The sequence below is a fragment of the Eublepharis macularius genome, chromosome 11 (assembly GCF_028583425.1).
Source record: "Eublepharis macularius isolate TG4126 chromosome 11, MPM_Emac_v1.0, whole genome shotgun sequence".
In the NCBI taxonomy this organism is placed as follows: domain Eukaryota; kingdom Metazoa; phylum Chordata; class Lepidosauria; order Squamata; family Eublepharidae; genus Eublepharis; species Eublepharis macularius.
In genome coordinates, this window is record NC_072800.1 from 21524785 (window position 1) to 21546107 (window position 21323).

The following is a 21323-nucleotide window of genomic DNA, read 5'->3' on the forward strand; positions in this document are numbered from 1 at the left end:
AAAGGCTTAATTTGCATAAAATTAAGGATACACATTACAAGGACTATCAAAATATAATAACCAGGTAACATTTTCAAGTATTTCAGGGTGTAAGTTTTGGAGAGTCACAGCTCTCTTCTTCAGACATCAGGCTTTGGAGAGTCAGAGCTCCCTTCAGAGAAGAGAGCTCTGACTTTCCAAAGCTTACACCCTGAAAATCTTGGGGGTCTCTAAGGTGCCGCTGGACTCACCGCCTGCTGCGCTCTCCTGCCTTGCAGAAAGCCCCTTTGCAGGGGCTGCCAAGGCGGCGTCGCAGGTAAAGGTGGTGCAATCCGTGCAGCAGGCGGGCAGCTGGCGGGGCCAAAGCGCGCGCGCGCACTGCTCAGCCGGACAGGAATTTCTCGCCCTTCCCCCCTCCTGTCCCGTCCCGTCCGTCCCGTCCCGCTGGACAGGTAACCAAGCCCCGCCCCCTCCACCTGAGAGGCGGCCCCGCCCTTTCTGGGCGGGCTGCCATTGGTTCGCCGGGCCTCTCCGGAGGGAACCCCTGAGCTGCGCGCAGGGGGGGAAAGTTCCAGGGAGTTTAGCAAGGAGAGAGGCGTGGGAAGGCGGAGAGCGGAGCGAAGGGCGAAGAGCGCGCGTTTCCGAGGCGTTGCGGCTCCCCTCCCCCCACCGCGCCGTGGACAGCTCCCCGCGCGCCAGAGAGGGGCGCGAGGCGTCCTCCTTTCCCCCGCGCGCACGTGGCGAGGAGAGGGGCCCCTTAGGGAGAAGCGCCCCTGGCCCAATCAGCGCCCGGCAGCCGTCAAAACTGCGCCTCGCGCGGCTCCTCCCTCTTATTTGGGGAGCGGGCGGGGAGCCGCGCTGTGGTCTGGGCAGCGGCGCGAGCGCAGCCTCTTGCAGGGTCCGCCGTCCGCCCAGTCAGTCCGGCGTGAGGGGCTGCGCGAGTGACACCCGGCGCCGCGCGCGCTCACTCACTCCCTCCGGATTATCGCCGCCGACCAGCCCGGGATGGGCCGCTGGAGTCTCTCGGCAGCCGGCGGGGCGAGGCGCGCCACCGCCGTCGTCGCCGGCTTCTTCTTGGCGCTTCTGGCCAGCCCAGGCAGCGGGGCGGTGGAAGAGAAGAGAGGTGAGTTGGGACACGGGGGGAGAAGCGCTCCGGGCGCCCTGACAGCGCGGCAGAGCTTCGTCGGGAGCGCTCTCTGCACATGCTCGGAGAGCCGCGCGAGGGGAAGGACTCTGCCCATGCGCAGGGGCGGCCGCTGATGTTACAGAGTCTCTGACCAGAAGTACTCCCGCGGGCATCTTAGAGACCAACATGGTTTTTCAGGGGTGTAAGCTTTAGAGAGTCACAGCTCCCCTCTCCAGATCTCCAATCCTCCATGCATCTGAAGAAGGGAGCTCGTCCTTGGAAAATCTTGTTGGTCTCTGCTCGGGACTCAAATCTTGCTCTTCTATTGCAGACAAACAGCTTCTCACCTGAAACTATCCAGAAGTACTCATGAGTTGCTTTCTTCTGCATATGCTCAGAGGCACACATGTAATCCGCCCTGAGTCTCAGTGAGAAACGTGGACTATAAAATGACATAAATAAATAAATTGAGTTGGAGGGTCCTTTAGAGGCCATCTAGACCGGCCCAGGTGGCCCAGGTCTTCCAGAGCAGGAGAGCCCAACTGTCTCCTGGGGCAGCCTGTTTTGCTCTTAAAAAGCTCTTACTATAGCTCCACTACTTTTTACCTGTACATAAATCCTGGATTATTATTATTTAGAGTTCTGGGGCTGACCCCCTGGCTCCAGTTAAGCCCTGTCTTGTCTCCAGCGCTGGCTGATGTGTGTGGCGGTGGCGCCATCACACCCAAGCCAAAGGCAACTGATGCCTTTTGGCTCATCAGGGAGTAGGCAGCGTTTTAAAATCTTTTGGGTGGTTGTTTTGTTCTGCTCCAGGTGTTTTTTGCTGGGCGAGAGCAGGCCAGGATGATTATTAGTGGTTAGGTAGGTGCTGGAGGGAAAGCTCAGGTGTGTATGAAGTGAAGGGGTGGTGGAGGAGGAGGTCAGGAGGTGTCCCCGTTTTCTTTCCTGTCCCTCCTAGTTTGTCTTCAAACTTCCTGAATACGGTTCTTCTCTAATAATGGGATAGAGAACAAGCAAACAGTTAGGGCACCCACTTCCACTGCCTTGCAATGGCCTCATTATCCAGGAAGAGGATGTGGGGCCGTTGGAGTGACCCCTGCTACTTGTAGAAGGGCGAGCCTCATCTAGGGTAGAGTTAAGAGTTTTGACATAGAATTTGTTTCCAGAGTTTTTGCTTTCAGTCTTCCTCCTTTCCTTCATGAGACTAAGTGGGTTCTAGCTCATGAAAAGGAAGGGGCTGAATTCTCTTTTGGGAACTCGGTTTCTTGGTTTATCCTTGGAGACAACTCATAATTCATCTATGATTCTTCCTCCCCTCCCCTTGGTCCATTGAAGCCCTTACATACGTGATAACTCAGCACGGAGAGGATGCTGTTGTTTATATGGCCTCGCTAACCGGCTGATGTGTTAGTTTCACAAGAGCAAGAATACCCTGCAAAGAAGTTACTGCCCAAAGATTATTACTCTCTTCCTGTAACTTGGGAAAAACCACCAATGATTCATAGGCATGCCTGAGCCCAGTAGCCAGTCTTCTCTACGGATTTGAGGTTTAGAAGTGCGCTATTTGTTTACTCGTCTTTTTTTTAAAGGCCCACCTAACTATTAGTGTTATTTATCTTATCCACCAGCAGATGTACAGTGTAGGTAAACAGTTACTCCTGATCCCTGATTCTTTCTCAGCTGTTCTTTTATTGTTCTTGTTATTTGGGAGTTATTCAAATGTATGGTTCTCAGTCTAAATACTTTGGGAGACTATAAGCATTCGCCATGTCACTCCTCCTGTCTGGCTCTATCTCCATTCACCTGGCTTATGTTTGAGAATGTGAGGAAAGTATTGTGCCTTTATCATTGTTGAGAAACCAGTTTGAAAATTGTGGTGGGGCCAGGAGTATAGGTTTGAAATCTCCCCCACCCCCTTTTTGGCCTGTTCATGATTTTCTTTCTTTGCTTTTGTAAAAGCTTTAAAAGTAGGCAGCCAACTTCAGTTCCAGACAAATCAACTTTATTTTGGGGACCTGCCAAAAAAGGCGGGAAATGAAGATTTTCATCTTTCTTTCCTTCCCACTTCTTTCCTGAGAAAAGAGCTCTCTGATACTTTTGCTCAGCTCATGTGATTTAAACATTTCATGACTCCAGATAATAAAACTATCTTGAAAAGAAGAAACACACCTCCCTGAGGAGCTAATTGCACAACCTTAAAATCAAGGAGGACTCTCTTACTCTCTAAAGAGCGAGTTCATACCTGTTGGTGATGAAATAGAGGCAGGGTTGGGTTATGTTTTTTCTTTTGAATAGACTCCCAGCCACTTTAATGCAATTCAGATTGAACTGTTGCCAATGAGTTCGGCCTTTTGAAAGATAAATATGCAACAGTTATATGTATTAATACCAATTGATAGCGTGATACTAAGGAATAAAACGGTGATCTCTGTTGCTAACAGCTGCCTCCTGAGCATCACTGAACCGGGACAAAAATAAAAGCGCGTTTTCATATAGTGGTGGGAATAGGAATTGGTTTTGCTCTGTGCTCATGGGAACAGAACTACCCATCTTGATTTCATTCATTGAATTTTAATATATCGCACAACTCTTCTCAAGACACATCATCAGATTATAAGATGCTGCACAGGAACATAATACCTGCACTGAAATGCTTACAGTCTGAATTCCAATAGAATAGGAGGCAAGAAGGGGACGGGGAGGGCAAAAGGGTTAATTGTAAGCAAGTGCAGTTATGTATACTTAAACTTCATTTCAGTTGGAGGTTAGGGCTGCAGCTCGATGAATATGGTCGCATTAGCTGTATGATAAATCTGATATTAATATATAGTGAACTGCAGATTCCTAAATGCAGCAGTTGTGCTGTAGGTATTCCACGTAGGCATTCTGCTTTTGGGCATAGTATGTAGACTGATGTGGGACAGTAGCTGGAAGGGACTACAATTATTTACCTTTTTCTGTGGACTGTTTTTATATCACTCTGCTCCCTCAGTACACAGCTATGATTAGATTTGCCACCCATGCTTGAATTTCACTAAAGTGAAGAAGGTGAATCAGGGGACAGCCCTGGATCCCTCGGGTAACATGTAGCTTGAGGCCCCCTGCAGCTAAGTTACAAGTTTATGGAGAAGGCAGGTTAGCAGAGTTGCTCTTTGGAACATAGAGAACATTTGTATGATCCTGGAGGTGCTTGCTAGGAGCGGCTGCTTACAAGGGGCACTCACCAACTGGCATGAGTTTGCTGTGGATTGGCAGATGCCCCGTCTGCTGGTCCCCTTCAGCGAAAGTGATCAAGGGTTTAATCAATCTGTCCTCTGAGGAAAGGCGGTTCTTGGGCAGTTCTAGTTCATTAGAACCCCCCTAGTTCTAGTGGGGGTTCTAGTTCACAAAAAGAGAACGTCTTAAGGCAGACTTAACAAGGTTTCATAATTCTCTATGGAGCAAAGAGAGTAGAGCACACTTTTTTCCCCTTCTCCCTGTCACAAAACAGTAGAACACTGCATCATCCAAAGCAGCTGATTAGCGGTTCAGTAGGTAGGTAGCTTTCAGTACCAGTGATAGGATATACAACTTGGGTAAATCACTAGTAAAACGCCATTAGATTTGGTGCTTTAAAAACAATTAGACGGTTGTGTGGAGTATAGTATAGATCTGTCGATGGCTGTCAGCCATCATAATTGAATGGGAATTCCATGATCAAAGGCGGAGTATCATTTGATTACTCACCAGTGGAGACATGCATTGAAGAATGACCATACTCTCTGTGGCTTGCTTATGAGCATCCCAGAAGCACATGGCAGGACGCTGTAGCAAACAGCATGCTCTGTTAGATGTTACTTGGGTCTGATTTAGAAAGGCAACTCTTACATTCTGGGGAAATGCACATTAAAGGGCAGTATCCTGAGTAGGAAGGGTGCATGCCATAAACCTTTGCAGCAGTTCCAATTTGTGTATTACTCCTTTTTAAAATCACTGATCAATAAAAACATTTAAAGAATAATAGGTTAGGCTCTCATTACAGTGGATTGAATGTACTTTTTGGCATTATTTTGCTTTCCAAATAATGTTCAGGCTGCACATTTTTGGGCAGACATATGGGGACTGCCAACCTACATCACCTTTTTATAAGTCACTGGGAAAGGCAGTTGGTAGAAGCATCTGGGCCAAAAACCAGTGCTGAGCCAGGGTGTCTGCATTGCAGCCATCAAACAAAACTAAACATGGTTAATAAAGTAACTTCAAACTATTGTTTCACATTCCGACCACAGGCTCTGACCATAGTTAGTTTACTTAAACCATGTTTTTGCATGATATCTGGGTTGAGCCTATATAATTCTTGCTGGAAAAGTACAAGTAATTCTACATACACTTTTAGAGATTTGTTTTTAAAACTTGCATTTATTTCTCATTTGGGATTGGCCAAGTTTGTAATACAACAGGGAGAAAATGACTTGGGTGTGAATTATAACAGTTTTCAGTATGCAGATCTCGAAAACAGTCAAATGGACGTCCTTGGAAATTCAAACATACGAAGTAGGGTTCTTGTTTTACTGAAGCTAATGACAAAAAATTCCACTTGTTTAAATAGATTATGATCTCAAAGAGGTACACAGGCTGGTATAAATGCAGATTAACTCAACAATGCAGATGAACGTAACAGTCTTGGATTTTCCATTGCTGTCTAATCAGGGAAGAGTTGGGAGCGTCAGAAGTTAGGGTGCCCCATCCTTTGGTTTCGAGCTGTATGTGATGTATTGTTTATATATGGGCAACTGCCAGTGTGACAAATTAAGCATCATAAATAAATAGGATAGTTACATATGTTGAAGGCACAAATCCTTTGGTTTTAAAAATGTAATGTTTTAAGATTTAATAATGCATATATTTAAGAGTAGGCCTTTAAACCTTGATTTCCACCCACAGTGCACCTACTAAATCCTTTTTTTGTTCTGCTCTTGCTGAAATCTGACACACACCCCACCCCCCCGAGTGTTCAAGTATTTTCTTGTTGCAAAGGAATTTATATGTGTAAATATGAATTCCATACTGAAGGAAGCATGCAATGTGAGTGAAATAAGTCTTAACTTTCAGAGCAGTGTATTTTTGCTTCCGAATTTTAGAAGCAATCTTAAGCAGGTCTAGTCACTGGTGCATCCTCCCATGTATAGTTTGAGTGTCACTCTAGGATCTGAGAATCCCAAGTTCAAAACCTTACTCTTGCTGGGTGACCTTGTCCTACTAATTCTCTCTTATCCCAGCCTATCTCACAGGGTTGTTGTAAGGCTAAAATAGAGGAGAACAATGTTGTCCTCGTTGGCGGAGAGAGGCAGAGTATTATATAAATAAATTAAATAAATAAATAGTACTCCCAGGAGCTGTCCTTAGGATTGCATCCTTTATAAAGCAGACCTGGGTCTTACCAGTGTTATTGCTTCTTATGTATGAAGACACTGTAAGAGACCTAATGGGAAGGTTAAAAAAAAAAGTGCTACCAGTTTTGCATTGTATAATAAACTTCGTACCTTTTACATATTTAAAATAGTGTTTTTATCCGTTATGTTCCATTCATTTTAATTTGATACCAATGTTCTGATATAAAGAGTAGTTTTTTCATGAACAGGTAAGGAACATTTGCATGAAGTTTTAAGCATGGAATAGTTCTCTGATTTTCCTTATGGTCTTATAGGCAGGGTCCTTAAGGCTTTTTCAGATATATTTTTACACTTAACCAGTCTAATGCCTGACATGTTATAGACTTCGAATATCCCCCGAGTGCTAGAGTTATATGTATTGATATAAACATCACCCTGTGCATAATTTTATTCTTGTCCCCAACAGGTCTATAGAATTAATGAATTTAAAATTAAGTTTTCTTCCCAACATCTTTGACTATATTCTGCCTCTGCCTAGCAGTGTTGCTTTATCACATTCCCTAGAGAGTTGTAAGCATTGGTCAAGGACAGTTTTTGATTCCAGATCTTGACCAAGGCTGCACGCTAAGATTAAATTGCTGGGCAGAATTTCTATTGTCTCTTTGTCTCTTCCCTGGAAACTTTTTAAGACGAAGCATGCTGCATTTGTATTGGGAAATGCTTGTCCTCCTTGATACTGCTTTTTATAAACTTATTTGAGTTTTTTTTTAAATACGTACAAATGTGATAAGCAGGTTTTGTCTAACTGCTCAAGGCTATCTTAATACAGGATTTGGTGCCAATTATTTGAATATCTTCAAAGTTTATTTTTCTTGCAAGAGAAGAAGGTGAGAAGTATTGCAACAAACTTGATTCCTGTTCTCATGATCTAACAGCGCCTTTTCACACGTTAAAGACAAAAGTCCTCTTTGTTAACTCTGAGTATCTGTAGCGAATACCTTAATGAATGGAGATGGGACAAACATGTATGAAATTCATGAACCACAGAAGCCCAGAGCTGGAGCCAATTTGTAGGTCCACGGTGCATGTGTATTATATTGCATTTAAGATGCGAATCTCTCCCTTTACTGTGTTAAGGTGATCTCTCTGGAGATGCATGGTAGACAAACAAGAACTCTTTCCTAGAATATGTGAGGTCCTAAGTCTCCAGTAAAATGATCGGAATGTGAGCCCTGTGTGCCGTAGCCTGATTGCATAAGCTGTTGTTAAAGAAGCGTGGGCCTTCTTGCTTCAAAAGATTCTTGCTTCAATACAGTGCCAATACCTGTGGCACTGTGCTAGTACTGGAAGCCCACATCAGGGCACAACAGTGTAACAGAATAGACTGCTGTGGTTTATAAAGAAGTTAAACCATTCTCCTTCAGCTCCAGTTCGTTGTAGTTTGGGAGGCCATTTGTCCAACTTTTTTCCTTTACAGAAAGGATGCTTGTTACTCCCATTGTTGTTTAATCCTACTATATAAAAGGCTAACTGTGTTCCATACAACTCACTTCCTACCCTGGTGCACTTCTAGAGGGCGCTGCATGGAGGGAAACCCAGAGGAGGCAGCCCGTCCCTTCAAGAGTACGCCATGGTAGGAAGCCCAGGCTGGGATCAGGAGTGGAGCAGGAGGCAATGTCCGCTCCCACCTTCAACCCACTGGAATCACATGCAGAGCAGACGGCAATGCCTGCCCCCCCCAAGCCAGGATCAGGCACAGAGCAGGCAGCAATGCCTGCCCCCCCCTTCACCCAGCTGGGATCAGTCATGGAGGAGGAGACAATGCTCGTCTGCCCACCCTCCCCTTTCTAGAGCCTGTTGCATTTTTTCCCACAACGGAATTTTCACTAGTTTGTATATAAAAGAGCTAGCACGTTTTTTGAGAAACCCTAAATTTTACCCACCAGTGTTAGCTGATGCCCCAAGACTGCTGTGGTTATATGCGGACAACACACTTTTGCTAGCCAGCTCTCCTGTGGGCCTTCGGTGTTTGTAGAAGGCCTTTTCAGAATATTGCAGTGCAGAAGGGTTGACAATAAACCATGGGAAGTCTAAGGTTATGGTGTTCTCTAAATCTAATCCTATACAGAAATACAACTGTCAGGTTAATGGAAACCTGAAGAGCAAGTAACTCAGTTTTGTTATTTAGTAGTCTATTTTCAAGCCAATTTGGCTTGGAGGGCCTACCTTAAGAATGTTCATAACGGGGCTTTGGTTGCGACAAAAGCAATAATATATTTTTTCTATAATAAAAGTGGTCAGTTTTTAATTCAAAAGTAAGGGGTTGGCTTCTTTATGGAGCTCCAATATGGATCGAGGCCTGCAGAGACACATTAGATTCCCCTTTGTTATCATTTTTGCAGAAGATTGTGGGTGTGCCAAATTGGGTGACTAATGTCTCTCTAAGGGTGGAACTGGGCTTGCAATCTCTGGAAGTGTGACTTGGGCAATGGCCTTTGGGCTCTGATTGAAAATTCTGTTTGCGTCAGAAGCTAATGGGTATCTCTGTTTATTAAAATCTGACTTATATGTCACTCCATGGAGGAAATTAATGGAGGCTAGATTTCAGTGGTTGGGGCTTAACAGTAGTGTTAGCAGCATGCTCTTTGGTGAATGAATGTTTGTATACTTGGATCTTTTGAATACTGTGCAGAGAGCCTATAGGGTGGGGTATGCTCTGCTTTATATATTGGATTATCCTATCCAAAGGCATCTTTGCCATACTTAGGTGTTTTTTTAACCATTCCATGATACAGGAGAGCATTTATGCATGTAAGAGTAAATTATATTCCTTCTCAGGTTATATAAAGTTGAATACAAAAGATTTCATATTCTCATAGACTTTGACTTTGCTACTGGACAGATAGAAACTTGGGTGCATTGTTTATTGGAATGTAACAATTTTTGTGGTATAATGGATGTGTGGATTACTCCTGTTTTCTGTGACAATGAAAACTTGGCCATTCTAGACAAGGTAAAAATACCTTCTGGAAGATGTGAATTTAGGAGTAACAGTGGCTGTAGCCAATTTTTTTGCTTTATTTTTTTTAAGTTCAAAGGATTTTAAATGTGGTAATGTCCGGACATTTTAAAACAGTTTATTTTTTATATTTTTATTTTTGCGGTTTTTAGTGTGGCATTGTTCAAGGCCTGTTGGCCAAATGAGCCATATCATTAAAGCAAGGAAAGTCTTTGTTGTAGAATTTTGAGCATCACTTTGCTTGTGTGGGAAATTAATGCAATGGTCCAGTAGTTGCTGCAGTCTTTGGCGGCTCCTTTTTCAGAATTGGAATGTAGGTTGCATGTTTCCAGTCTGTGGGGCATTGTTTTGTTTTCCATATTCATAGACTGATTCTTGTTAAGATTCTGATGGACTTGGTTTCTGTAGCTTGAAATAGCTGTTTTGGTATACCATCTACTCCTTGTGATTTGTTTCTCCCAGTTTCTTTGAGTGTAGCTTTCACTTCACTTTCTAAGATTGCCGGTTCTTCATCAAAAGATTCTTATTTGAAAGACTCAAAGTCACCCCAGTGCATTTATAAAGGAAAATGGCAGTTGCTTGAGGCCATAGAGCAGAAAGAGAAGTGATTTGATTTGCTGATGGAAACAAACCACCTCATGGGAATGTTATTAGTCATAAAAGTGGAGAAAAAACAGGAGATGCTTGTTTTTCCCACTCCATATTTAATATTGGCTTTGGGGACAAGTCAGTTTTGATGGGTGAAAGCATTTGGGGAGTGAAAGATTAACTCTTGTCTCTCCCCACCCTGCAGCCAAACTCTGAATCAGAATCGTGTGTAATTTCTTTTAAAAAAAAATCCTGGGGGATCCATTCAAGGACCTCCCAATATTTTGTTTTGTTTGATCCATAGCAAGGCCTTTTAAGTACTGTAATGTTGTTGATACAGCATTGCATTTATCTCATTTATATAAATTGAATTTGCTTATATTGGCAGGAACAACGTTCACTATCTATTTTTTTTAAGACAGATTTCATACGTTCTTGTTAAAGCACTTCTGAACACTTGCCATGTGCAAGTACACAAATGGTTGAAATGACTTCTTAAAATTTTATTTGTATACTGTTGGGCTTTTAAATAAATAAGATTGCCATGCAGGAGGGTAGATTTACAGTTTTATTTTGATTGTCTTTTTTTTTGTTTTACCTGCAAACGTAAGTTACATGAAGACATGTTCTGTCTGAAACATATATTTAGTTTTCTACCCAACCACCCACCTCCATAGCAGAAACAGTGTGAGAACATTTAAAGTAAGAAAAAGTACAGATGTGGGAATGCTCATTGACTGGAGTAAGGGAAGATTCTCAAGTGTGTGTTAAAATGTACATTTTGACTAAAATCTGATGCCCTGTCCTCCCCCGACAGTGGGAGAGTTCAAGGGGGAGGTTTTGGCAGGACCAAACAGAGCAAGTAGCGTGTTGGTAAGTACAATGTCAGTGAATCACTGACATTTGTAACAACTTGAACAGTGTTGCCTTTCGTTTTTATCTTGAGTCTGTGGTAGCATGTGGAGTAGCATGGTTGGCTTTATTGCACGTCCCAGGTGCAAAGCCTACCCTTGGATTTCACTTTTTGTAGTAATTTAAGTTTCAAATCTTCAAACTCAGTTTTGAAGTCAGATGCAGAAATAAATGTTTCAGCAGTGGCAGGCGTATTTCTTCCTTATTTTCCATTTAATAGCCTGATTTTTTTTAATGCCTGCGCTTCACTGAATAGAAAGAAAGCAAGTCTGACTTTATTATGAGCCATGTGAAGTTTTGCATATAAGCAATCTGACAAAACACCCACTTTCCTGGTGGGTGCAAAGATAAGACTGTGTGCACATGTGTGTGCGCACATGCACACATACACACTTAACTCGCCCTTTACCACTCTGCCCAATGGTAGTTAGGCACATTAGCTTAGTGATCCTCCCGTATGACCGATAGGATGGTCTAGCAGTTCGCTTATCTTTGGGTTCCATGTGTAGTCCAGTTCCTCCTGGCTTGAAAATGGTAAAAGTGAGCAGGCTGCTATTCAAAATCAGAAGCGGTGAGGAGGGTTCCGTTTGGTTACTGTGGAGAGCAACCTGTGGATTCAGATTGGAGAAGCAGGATTGCATCTCAAGAGGCTGGAAACATCTTAATGCTTAAAGACCTAAATCAAAGCATGATTTTGGCACTTTCTTAGGCCACACAGAACGAAGCATGTTGAAGCCCATCTTTTTGAATGGATTCAGGCCCTTCTAATTCTGTGCTGGATTGTGGCTGTAGTATTCAGTACTCCCATGTGCATTATCTTGGTGGTGGAAAGTGCCAACAAGTCATAGATGACTTATGGTTGCTCCTGCTGGGGTTTTCAAGGCAAGAGACTAACAGAAGTGGTTTGCCGTTGCCCGTCTTCTTTGCCTTGTCTTCTTTAGAGGTCTCCCATCCAACTACTAACCAAGGCCAGCCCTGCTTAGCTTCTGAGATCTGATGAGATCAGGATCACCTGGGCTATCCAAATCTGGATGCACGTATCTTAAGTGCATATTATAAATATGAAATACTTCCCTGTGTATTTCTCTTTCACCCCAAGTAAACGTAGTTGCAAAAAATGCGTAAAATAAAAGGGTGGAGGTAGAGTTATGGTAAGTAACTTGTTCTGGCAGTCTGGTCAGATATTTCAACATTGCCTTCAGCAAAGAAATAAGTGATTGCTTAAATTAGCAACTAGTTTCTTAGATTCAGGCTGAGGCATATTCTAATTCCATTAAGATGAAAGGTTGTGTGACTAATAATAACACATCTTATAGAGATATAACGTGACAAGCTGCACGTTATTTTGTGTTGTATGACTTTTATGTAGTGTGTAGTTGGGTGATTGTCTATGTAGCTGGAATATTGTGTAGCAGTTTGAATTCCAGCCCTGAAGACAGTGCTCGCTTTTAAACCAAACTGAATTTTCAGTGTTCCTTTTAAAAAATTGATTTAAAAATATTTTGGACACCGCCTTGGAAACAATGGTTGGAAGACACATTAATCAATACTTTTATATCTCAGGAAAAGAGCAACATGTTGTTGGAGAGTGCGCAACTAGTACGTGATGGAAAAGAATTTTGGAAATTGGGGTGGTGGTGGTAGAAGCAAACTCTCCCAGTAAAGAAATGCTCGAGCCATTGTAAACAAAACCCCATTCCAGATTTTACTTTGGCTGCAATCCTGAGAATGCTTCCCTGGGAATAAGCCCCATTGGATAAAATGGGACTTACTTCTGAGAAGACCTGCTTAGAATTGCTCCCTTTGGTTCTCATGGGCTCAGACCCCACCTGCTTTTCTACCAGTTTCCTCCTCCTTCCTATTTTTCACCCTTTCAGAATCATACAAACTTTGGGATGCAAAAACTGAGGGCTCCTTTTAAGCTGTGCCTTCTGATTCATTGATGAGATGAAGTTTTTAAGTTATACTTTCCAAAGTTAAAACTATTCCAAAGGAGTTGTCATGCTGCAGTGGAGATTCTCTGGGCATGGTTGGAACTTGCGTTTGGCTCCTGGGAAATTCCTTCTCACATTTGCCAGCAGAAATAAGAATTAAAATTTCTGAACAATCTGTCAACAAAGGAGTGTTTTGTGCATGTTCAGAAGCCTTCATTACCTCCATCCCTATTTGCATATTTTAGTTTTAAATATCTATGAAGAGTTTGTGCGAGTGTGTTCTGATGTAATTTTTTTCCCAGTTAGTAAAAGTTTATTAGTTGTGAACTAGCTTACACACAGATTGCATGATTTCTTTGCACAATGAGTGTATGCTTGATGACTGACAACTAAAGGTATGAATTGACTTGATTTAAAAAAAGTATTGCTTTTGAGGTGATGTTGCATGAATCAATAGGCCTTCATTGGTGCAAGCTAGCATTTGATGGAATGTACATGCATGAACCAGATCTGTGTCCCATAAACTTCGACAATCATCAGATCGCTACTAATTGATGATGCACTGCAGGATGCTAATTGATACTATGGTTTGTACTTGGCTTGTACTCCCGTCAATAATAGATCTCTTCTGTTTCCTGTTTAGGCTCCATTTCCAGTTTGTAATCCAGAATATCCTTTGAAAGGTTCTGGATAACGAGCAAAACTGGAAAACTTTATTTCGTAGTTCCTTTATCCTCTTCCTCTGCCTTTTACGACAACAGGCTTGCTTGCTCAAGAGAGACATCTCTCTGATTTTTGTCTTAGAAACTCCTTCTGTGGTACTAGCAGAACAGTGGCTGGGATGGATATGGGTCGGTATTACTTGCTGCACAACCATAATCATAGGTTGTACTCTTCTATTATGTGGGTTTATCTGTGATTTGCTCATGGAGGGTAATTCTGCAATTCTGGGCTGTTGCTCTCTTGGCTCTTCTCTGTTCTATTAATTGCTCTGTAAAAGCTGCTCTCCTCCCCAAAAGAACTTTGGACGTTAAGTGGGTATCTAGCTGTGGAACTGTAGACAAGTAATCTGTGTTTTTAAAGCTATTCATTTACAACTGGAGGGATTGTTGAATGAGGTACTTTGATTTCTCCCATAAAGAAACACGGTGTTGACCTGGCGAACAATGTAGCCTTTGTTAGGAAGGTGGATTCCATTTCCCTGGTAAAATTCAGTTAGTATTTTATTTCTTACCACTTTATTAATTACCTCAAGGCTGCATGTGTTCTGACTAGTGCTTCTGTAGCTATATATTTTTTAACAAGGGCCAAATAACTTCTAGTAAGATTGTTCCTTATTGCAGCCATTGACATCTGAGGGCCAAGCTACACATGACGAATGACACTTGAACGACAAGTGGATTGAGTGGAGGGCAAGTGAACTGGGAGAAATACACTTGCTGTTCAAGTGTCATTCGTCATGTGTAGCTTGGCCCTGAGTCATAAATGTTCTTATAAGGACCACTTATCTCTTTTCCACCTACAAAATCATATAAATTAATGTGTACTAATGCTCATTGTTTTAACAACATCCATGTATGTAACATGCTAGTGTGACATAGGCAAAAAGACTAGTTTCTGCCTCCAAGAAATATGCAATCTAAACCAGACAATGGTATGAATAGGGAGAGAAAGATAAGCTTGTTAGGAGTATGAATGTAAGCAAATGTGTGTCATTCAGATATGCGTATCCTCCAGTTATGCTCACCAGCAAACCATTGCGTGCTGTCAGTTGTAAATCGCGGTTTGTTATTATATTGTGTTAGAAGGTGCAACAGCTCCTAAATGTTTGTAGGACCACAGCATTGGATACATGTGTGAAATAAAGGTGAATTCAAGTTCCTTACATAGGGCAGAGAGAGTAAAGAGGATCAGATTTTACAAGAGCTTGAGTCCTTCCACCTGTAATTCAGTCGGTAGATAACGGGCAGTCTCCCGTTCTATTTTGCATTGTTTGCTTGGGAGATACGAGGCGAACTAAGGTGGCTTTTCTAATATGGCTTTTCTTGATCCACTTTCACCAACTTCCTTGTTCACCTTTCTGCCTCTCTTTCCCTTGGGGCACTCCCACTCAATCACTTCATGAATGCAATAACAGTAATTATCTTGTCACTGGACTACATAAGCGTCCTTTGCAAGTACAAATAGAAATGCAAAGGGTTTGGATGGAATTAATCATGGTTTTACTAATCCTCTTGAGAATTAAAAGCAAATTAAGTCATTTGATGGAGGGTATTTGCGGTTACAATTTTCAAGAAAAAAGAGAGAGAGAGAGAGCCTGTTTAATGCTACCTAAACATCAAGCTTATTTATATTTTTCTTATTAGTGGCCATTCTGATATGTTTTGTTTCTCCTAGCTGAATACAGTTTCACAGAAACTTATTGATGTTGACAGTTCTTGAACTTCTTGATTACGTGCCCCCCCCTCTATCTAGAATCTTTTTTGGTGTCCATATATCTCACATTTCTTCTTCTGGGATTGCTACTGTTGATGACATGAGGATCTTAAACTTTGATTTATGGAAACATCATTAGCATACCACATAGGTTGACTTGTCAGACCATGTTGTGACCTCCCGTGCAATACTTCCCATTCATTTGAGCAGGTTTGTACAGTATGTGCTGTCTCTTTTCTGACAGCAGTACGAAGCCAATCCTATCATTTGTCATTTCTCCTAAAAGTGAAGTGGCCGGCCCTCATGTGGCTCATGAAAGCAGCCACAAAGAAGAGAAGGGACGAAAACTCCAGGTATGCAGAAACACATGTACCTTCTTCCTTAACTCTCAAAACAAAGTTGAAAAGGACTGTGTGTGGGCATGGCCCTCACAGTGCCATTGAAACCAGGCAGCTAATCTGAGGCAAGACACTGGCCATTTCCACACGGCTTACCTTGTTCTGGAAAACAGCGAAATCTCGCACAAAATCGCGCGAAAAGACGCTGTTATCGTGCGAAATCGTACGAGAAGACGTGATAACAGCATCTTCTCATGAGATTTCGCTGTTTTCCGGAACAAGGTAAGCTGTGTGGATTGAAAACGGCCACTTTCTGTGGGATCTACTTGCTTACTTTCTGCTACTGCTACAGATCAGTGTCCATGTCTGGTCATCCTTCCCAAGGCTTTATGGGGGTATTTTTTTAGGGAAGTGAACAGGTGCATTTCCCTTTCTGTTGCTTCTTCTTAGTCAAGATTTCTGTAAACTATAAAAGGAACAGTTCTTTTGGTTTGGTAAAGGGAGGCTCCTTTTATACTGAGGATCAGCAAACATTTGTTTGGGCAGTAACCGTCTGTATACCGCTTGTTAGCTAAAAGCTATCAGTGCCAAAGGGAGTACAGGTATGATACTAAAGATCTTAAGTCATCGGTGACAGAGCAGTTACACAACTTAAGGTCAAACTCCATTCTTAGGTAATTGCATTCAGTAAGCTTACCTGCACGTAATGCAACCTGACTAAAGGAAATAAGGGTTTGTTTTGTTTTTTTGAACTAAGCCTGTGTGTATTTGAGTAAGAGATGCAATATTGGAATGAAGTACTGACAATTATATACCTCATCTCAAGGAAAAGTACAGATTTCAAATGATGCTCACTTTGCTATTACTGCTAATTCTAAAGTGTTTACTAGCTTTGGCTGTTAGATAACTGAATAGAGAAAAACAAAGTATGATAAAACAGTTGTGCAAACATATTTTTTTAAAAATATTTTTTTTCTAGTTTTCTCTGATATGTGTTGGTTTCTGCAAAAGAGCATTCAACTCATCTGTCATGGCACATAATAGTCCCCTACTTGTATTTCTTCTCCTATTATAGTCCTTTTTGCAAGCTTAAGTTGATTGTCCTCTGCTGCCCATCCTTGCCTTGTTGCTTCTCATTCTGTGAACAGTTTCTCATTTTACTTCTTTTATACATAGACTGTCTTCCCAGATCGCACCTACAGAGTTCCCTGAATTCTTGTGGCTGAAGTCTCTAAAACTATACAAGCAGGGCTTTTTTTCAGCTGGGCCGTCGTCACACGGGCACAATTTTCGCGCTAAATTAGCGCTACCTCCCGCTCATTCCTCGCCTTATTCCATTTCTATTCCGTTTGCTCAGTTCCCAATTATTAACGGAATCCTACTCTGAATGTAGTTTTAATCCGTGTCCGTGTGAGTGTTCCCGAGCGATTAAGAACCGCTTGCAACGCCATAATTTTTTTTTAAATAAACCAAACTTATATCGATATCGCGTTATAGCGCATTATCACGTCGCTGCAATGTTTGCATTGCAAAACGCCGAGCAGGCATTTACAAACAAGCTGGCATTTGGTCCATTAAAGCACTTTAGCGTTGGCGAATTTAAAAAAACTAATATGAAGTATTCATGTCTGTGCCCTTTTTGACCACCCCTTATTCTTTAACCGATATAAAAATATGTGGCAGTCGTTCAAGTTACAACCTGGAACGTTGTTTTTGGCGCGCAAATTCCCCATCCCCCCCTCCCTTTTTAAAAAAAATGGAAACATGCCAGGAGTTTTCGCTTTCACATTGGGCGTGCCTACAGCGGTGACGCCTCATGCAACCCATTCTGCTTGAACTTCAGCTCTGGTGAGGCGGGAAGTGTATAGCTCAAAAATTAGTCCTTTGTCTATCGCGGACACGAAAAAAATGTCTCACAGTGGGATGAGTCATGTGAAACGAGGAATCTCGTGGAGGCATCGGGAAATCATCGATCTTCTGCACTTTTGGGGCGAGGAAAAAATCCAGGTGGCCCTAAGGAACACACATCGCAACTTGGACTATTTCGAGAGAATATCTGAACAGATGGCAACGAGGGGCCACAGACGATCGGCTCTTGAATGCAGATCCAAGACGAAGACCATGCGCCTCGAATACAAGAAGGTGGTGGCACATAACAGCCGGTCAGGAAACGCTCCCATCACCTGCCCCTACTACAGGGAGCTAGAGAGCATTCTCAGAGGGGATGCAAGTGTGAATCCCAAACGTTTAGCCAGAAGCATGGTTCTTCAGGTAATGGGTCAAGTGAGCCCAGCACCCTTGGTGCTCATGGAGTCATCAGAGGAGCTATTTTCACACGAGTTGGAAACCATCAATCCCACTGACATCAGGATGTCTTCACCTGCTCATGACGGTAAGTGCAGCAGTTAGAGAACATGGGAGGGTTGTTATGACTACTGTTTAAAATCCAGCCATGCACATTAAAATCCATATTGTATCCTGACATGATTACTTCAATGGGAAAAAAGGGGTTATGAAAGTAGCTTGCAACATATCCCAGGGTCCCGGTGTCTGCTAAGTGCACGCTGCCCCAAAGCGTGCAGCTGGATCCCAGCCGTTGCATTCATTCAATTGCCGTATTTGCTGAATATACCGAGCGGTCTTTATTGTGATGAAAAGGGTTTGGAGGCGTTCCAAGGATAATGCTTTTTGCCGGGGCAAGAAATGCCTTGCTGGATCATGCCAAGGGCGCATTACCCCTGCTTCTTGCACACCGGGGGGTTGGGGGTGCGGGACAGCCGGATGCCTCTGGGAGGCTTACAGGCAGGAGTTGAGGGTGTTTGTCTCCCCTTGTGATCTTGCTCCAGTCAAGTGCAATACTCAAGTTGATTTTTGGCATGCTTGTTACTTCTTGAAGGGGTGGGTTGCCAGCTGGCCCTCAATATGGCACAATCTTGTGAGAGCATAGAGCATGGGGATGGACTGTGGGTTAGTACTAGAGCACCTGCTTTGCATGCCTAAGTTCCCAGCTTCATTCTCAAGCATCTAATGAGAAAAATACTCTGGTGATGCAAGGAAAAATCACTACCTGAGCCTGGGGTGGCCAACCTCCAGTTGGGGCCTGGAGATCCCCTGGAATTACAACAGATGTCCAGACTACAGAGAAAATGGCTTCACAGGAGGGTGGACTCTTGCATTATATCTCTCCCTCCCCGGGCTCCACTCTAAGATCTCCACGAATTTCCCAGCCCAGAGCTGGCAACCCCACTTGAGACCCTGGAGGGGTGCTGCCTGCCTGGGGAGACCAAACTGACCCTGATGGACTGCAGGGTTGCCAGGTCCAGGTTGGGAAATCCCTGGAGATTTTGGTGGAGGAGTCTGAAGATGGTGGGGTTTGTGGATGGGAGGGAAATCTGGGGTATAATTCCATGGAGTTCACACTTCAAAGCAGCCATTTTCTCCAGGGGAACTGATTTAGGCTGCCTGGAGATCAGTTGTAATTCTGGCAGATCTCCAGCTATTACCGGGAGGCTGGCAAGGCCAATGGACTGATGTTCCCATTCCGTTTGAGGCAGATTCATTGTTTGTTCATGTCTGCATGCATGGGCTAAACAGCCATGGCTGATTAAAAACTGAGATGGACATTTTGGTCCCCTGAAAGTCCAGCGCAAGAAAATTTAAATTATTGTGCGTGACCGCACACAGGTCAATTCTCTGTTTGATGCATATGTGACGATGGGGAAAACCGTACCGCTCATTGTTTTAACTCTGACCATTGTTGCCACGTTTCACCGCTTTGCAAAAAAAATTTCAAATTGTGGAAGGGGGAAGTTAATCGTCCTCTCAGTGGCACACTTGCTAATCCCATAGCTTAATGTGGGGTGGAATTGTCTGGATTCATAGCACTTTTTAGAGCACCAAAATTTGGTTTTGGCGGATTTCCCTTTTTCCTGATTCAGCATGGTAATCTCATAGCTTTGGTTTATTACCGTTATTGGACTGGTGCCCATATATAATGAACTGTTAAGTGTGTTTTACGCCATGCTTCCACCTGCCCACACATTGTGAAGATGAAATGATTACTTATGGTTAGGACTCCATTCTAATATGTCATGTTTCAAAATTTTTTGACATTGTTACTGATTTTTCCAAATGAACAATGTTTAGGAGACTTTGACTGCATGTCTGGAGAAAACCCCAATGACTTGGAAACATCCCTTGATGTCACACCAGAAGGACTACTTGAAAGTGGTGAGCATATTTTTTGGGTCAAGATGTAAAAACTGATTGAAACTGCCACCCCAGATCACTCTATGTGAAGTCGGAACAGCACCGGACAAGAACACAGTTAAAATTGCAATGAGAAACGCTTCAAAGGACACAATTGTGAAATAATTGATCTATCTAAAAAGTATTCTCAAGAGGTTCGAGCACTAACAAAGCCAGACCAAATCACAATGAAAGAATATACCAATAACGTTGCTCCTACTTTTGCTCTGTAATGCCAAAGCAAAGAGGCCCCTTGCCTCTCACCAGCGTCTGTGTGTGTGGGGGGGGGGCGCTCTCAGGTACCCTTCTGACAGCTTCTCTAAATTTTAAAACCATCAGAGAACCTTGCCTAAAAATACATCTCTACTGCGGCTCAAAAGTTAAGTGGTTATTACAATCAATTTTGTTACCAGACATGCTTGCTACTGAGATGGTTTATGAACAGCATGCAAATTATTTAAAAGTACTGAAACAGCACGCATATATTTGAAGTGCCGACATACGGGACTCCAGTGATTTTAAACAGTGACCAGAACCTTGCGTGAGGTGAAATTGAAATCATCACAGATAGCACACAAGGCGAGTTCGGCCAGCATCTCTTTTCCTGATGATTAGGTTATAAGCATATTTTAATCGCTTTATTAACAAGGCCACTGACATCCCACCCCTTCCTCTCCCATTGTGGGAACCAACACAAGTTACAAACAACCTTTTATAAATGCCGCTGGATGGGTGCAGGGAGGAATTGTTAATTGGTTTTTGGATGCTTAATGCTACCACCTTTTCTCCGTTGTGAGATTCAGATTTGGGTTTAAAAACAATGTGAGCTTCTTGTAGGTTCTCTGGAAGAAATGCATAAAAAAGCAGATTTCCAATGCGATCATCACCTTTCTGTCAACCCCAATGTCTGATTCACTGGCAGACATTCTCTTGGGTGATGGACCACCTACCGAAACAATTGGATTGCCCAATTCATAATACTTCAGAAAGCAATCTGTGTCTGGGTTGTGTTGGTTGGCGTGCAATGAGGAGAAGACAGTAATGACCTTAAATTTTTTTTTGCTTTCTACAGATTCAGGGGATCACAATCAAATTATACAGGGGAATGCACTGGATAAAGAAAACAACCCTCCGTCTCCAAGAAATGCACAAGCAGGTGGGTGCAAGATGCCTTGTCACCTTGAAAGAAAAGGCCTTCTTGCTCTGTGAGGTTGCAGCGCTGACTTTTCAAATGGGTGGATATGACAATGCTAGAGGAATGCGATGTCAATAAAAAAGTGAGATTTAAGCATCTTAGAGGAACAAATACGCTCTTCTTATGGGAGACTTGATTTAATAGAATTTTTGGGATCACCTTCTCCTGGATGTGAC

At 42.9% G+C, this 21323-nt stretch overlaps 1 protein-coding gene across 3 annotated transcripts in view; it reads left to right on the forward strand.

Annotated features, from left to right (window-relative positions):
* The first annotated feature begins 580 nt into the window (after positions 1-580).
* The window catches only part of EGFR (epidermal growth factor receptor), a 197500-nt gene continuing 176757 nt past the window's right edge, over positions 581-21323 (forward strand). For all 3 annotated transcript variants that reach the window (XR_008597872.1, XM_054992123.1, XM_054992125.1), the window contains exon 1: positions 581-1102. Coding sequence is in view for 2 of the 3 variants with exons in the window: in XM_054992123.1 (XP_054848098.1) it covers positions 985-1102 (118 nt within the window). In the remaining variant the exon portion in view is untranslated. The remainder of the gene's footprint in view (positions 1103-21323) is intronic.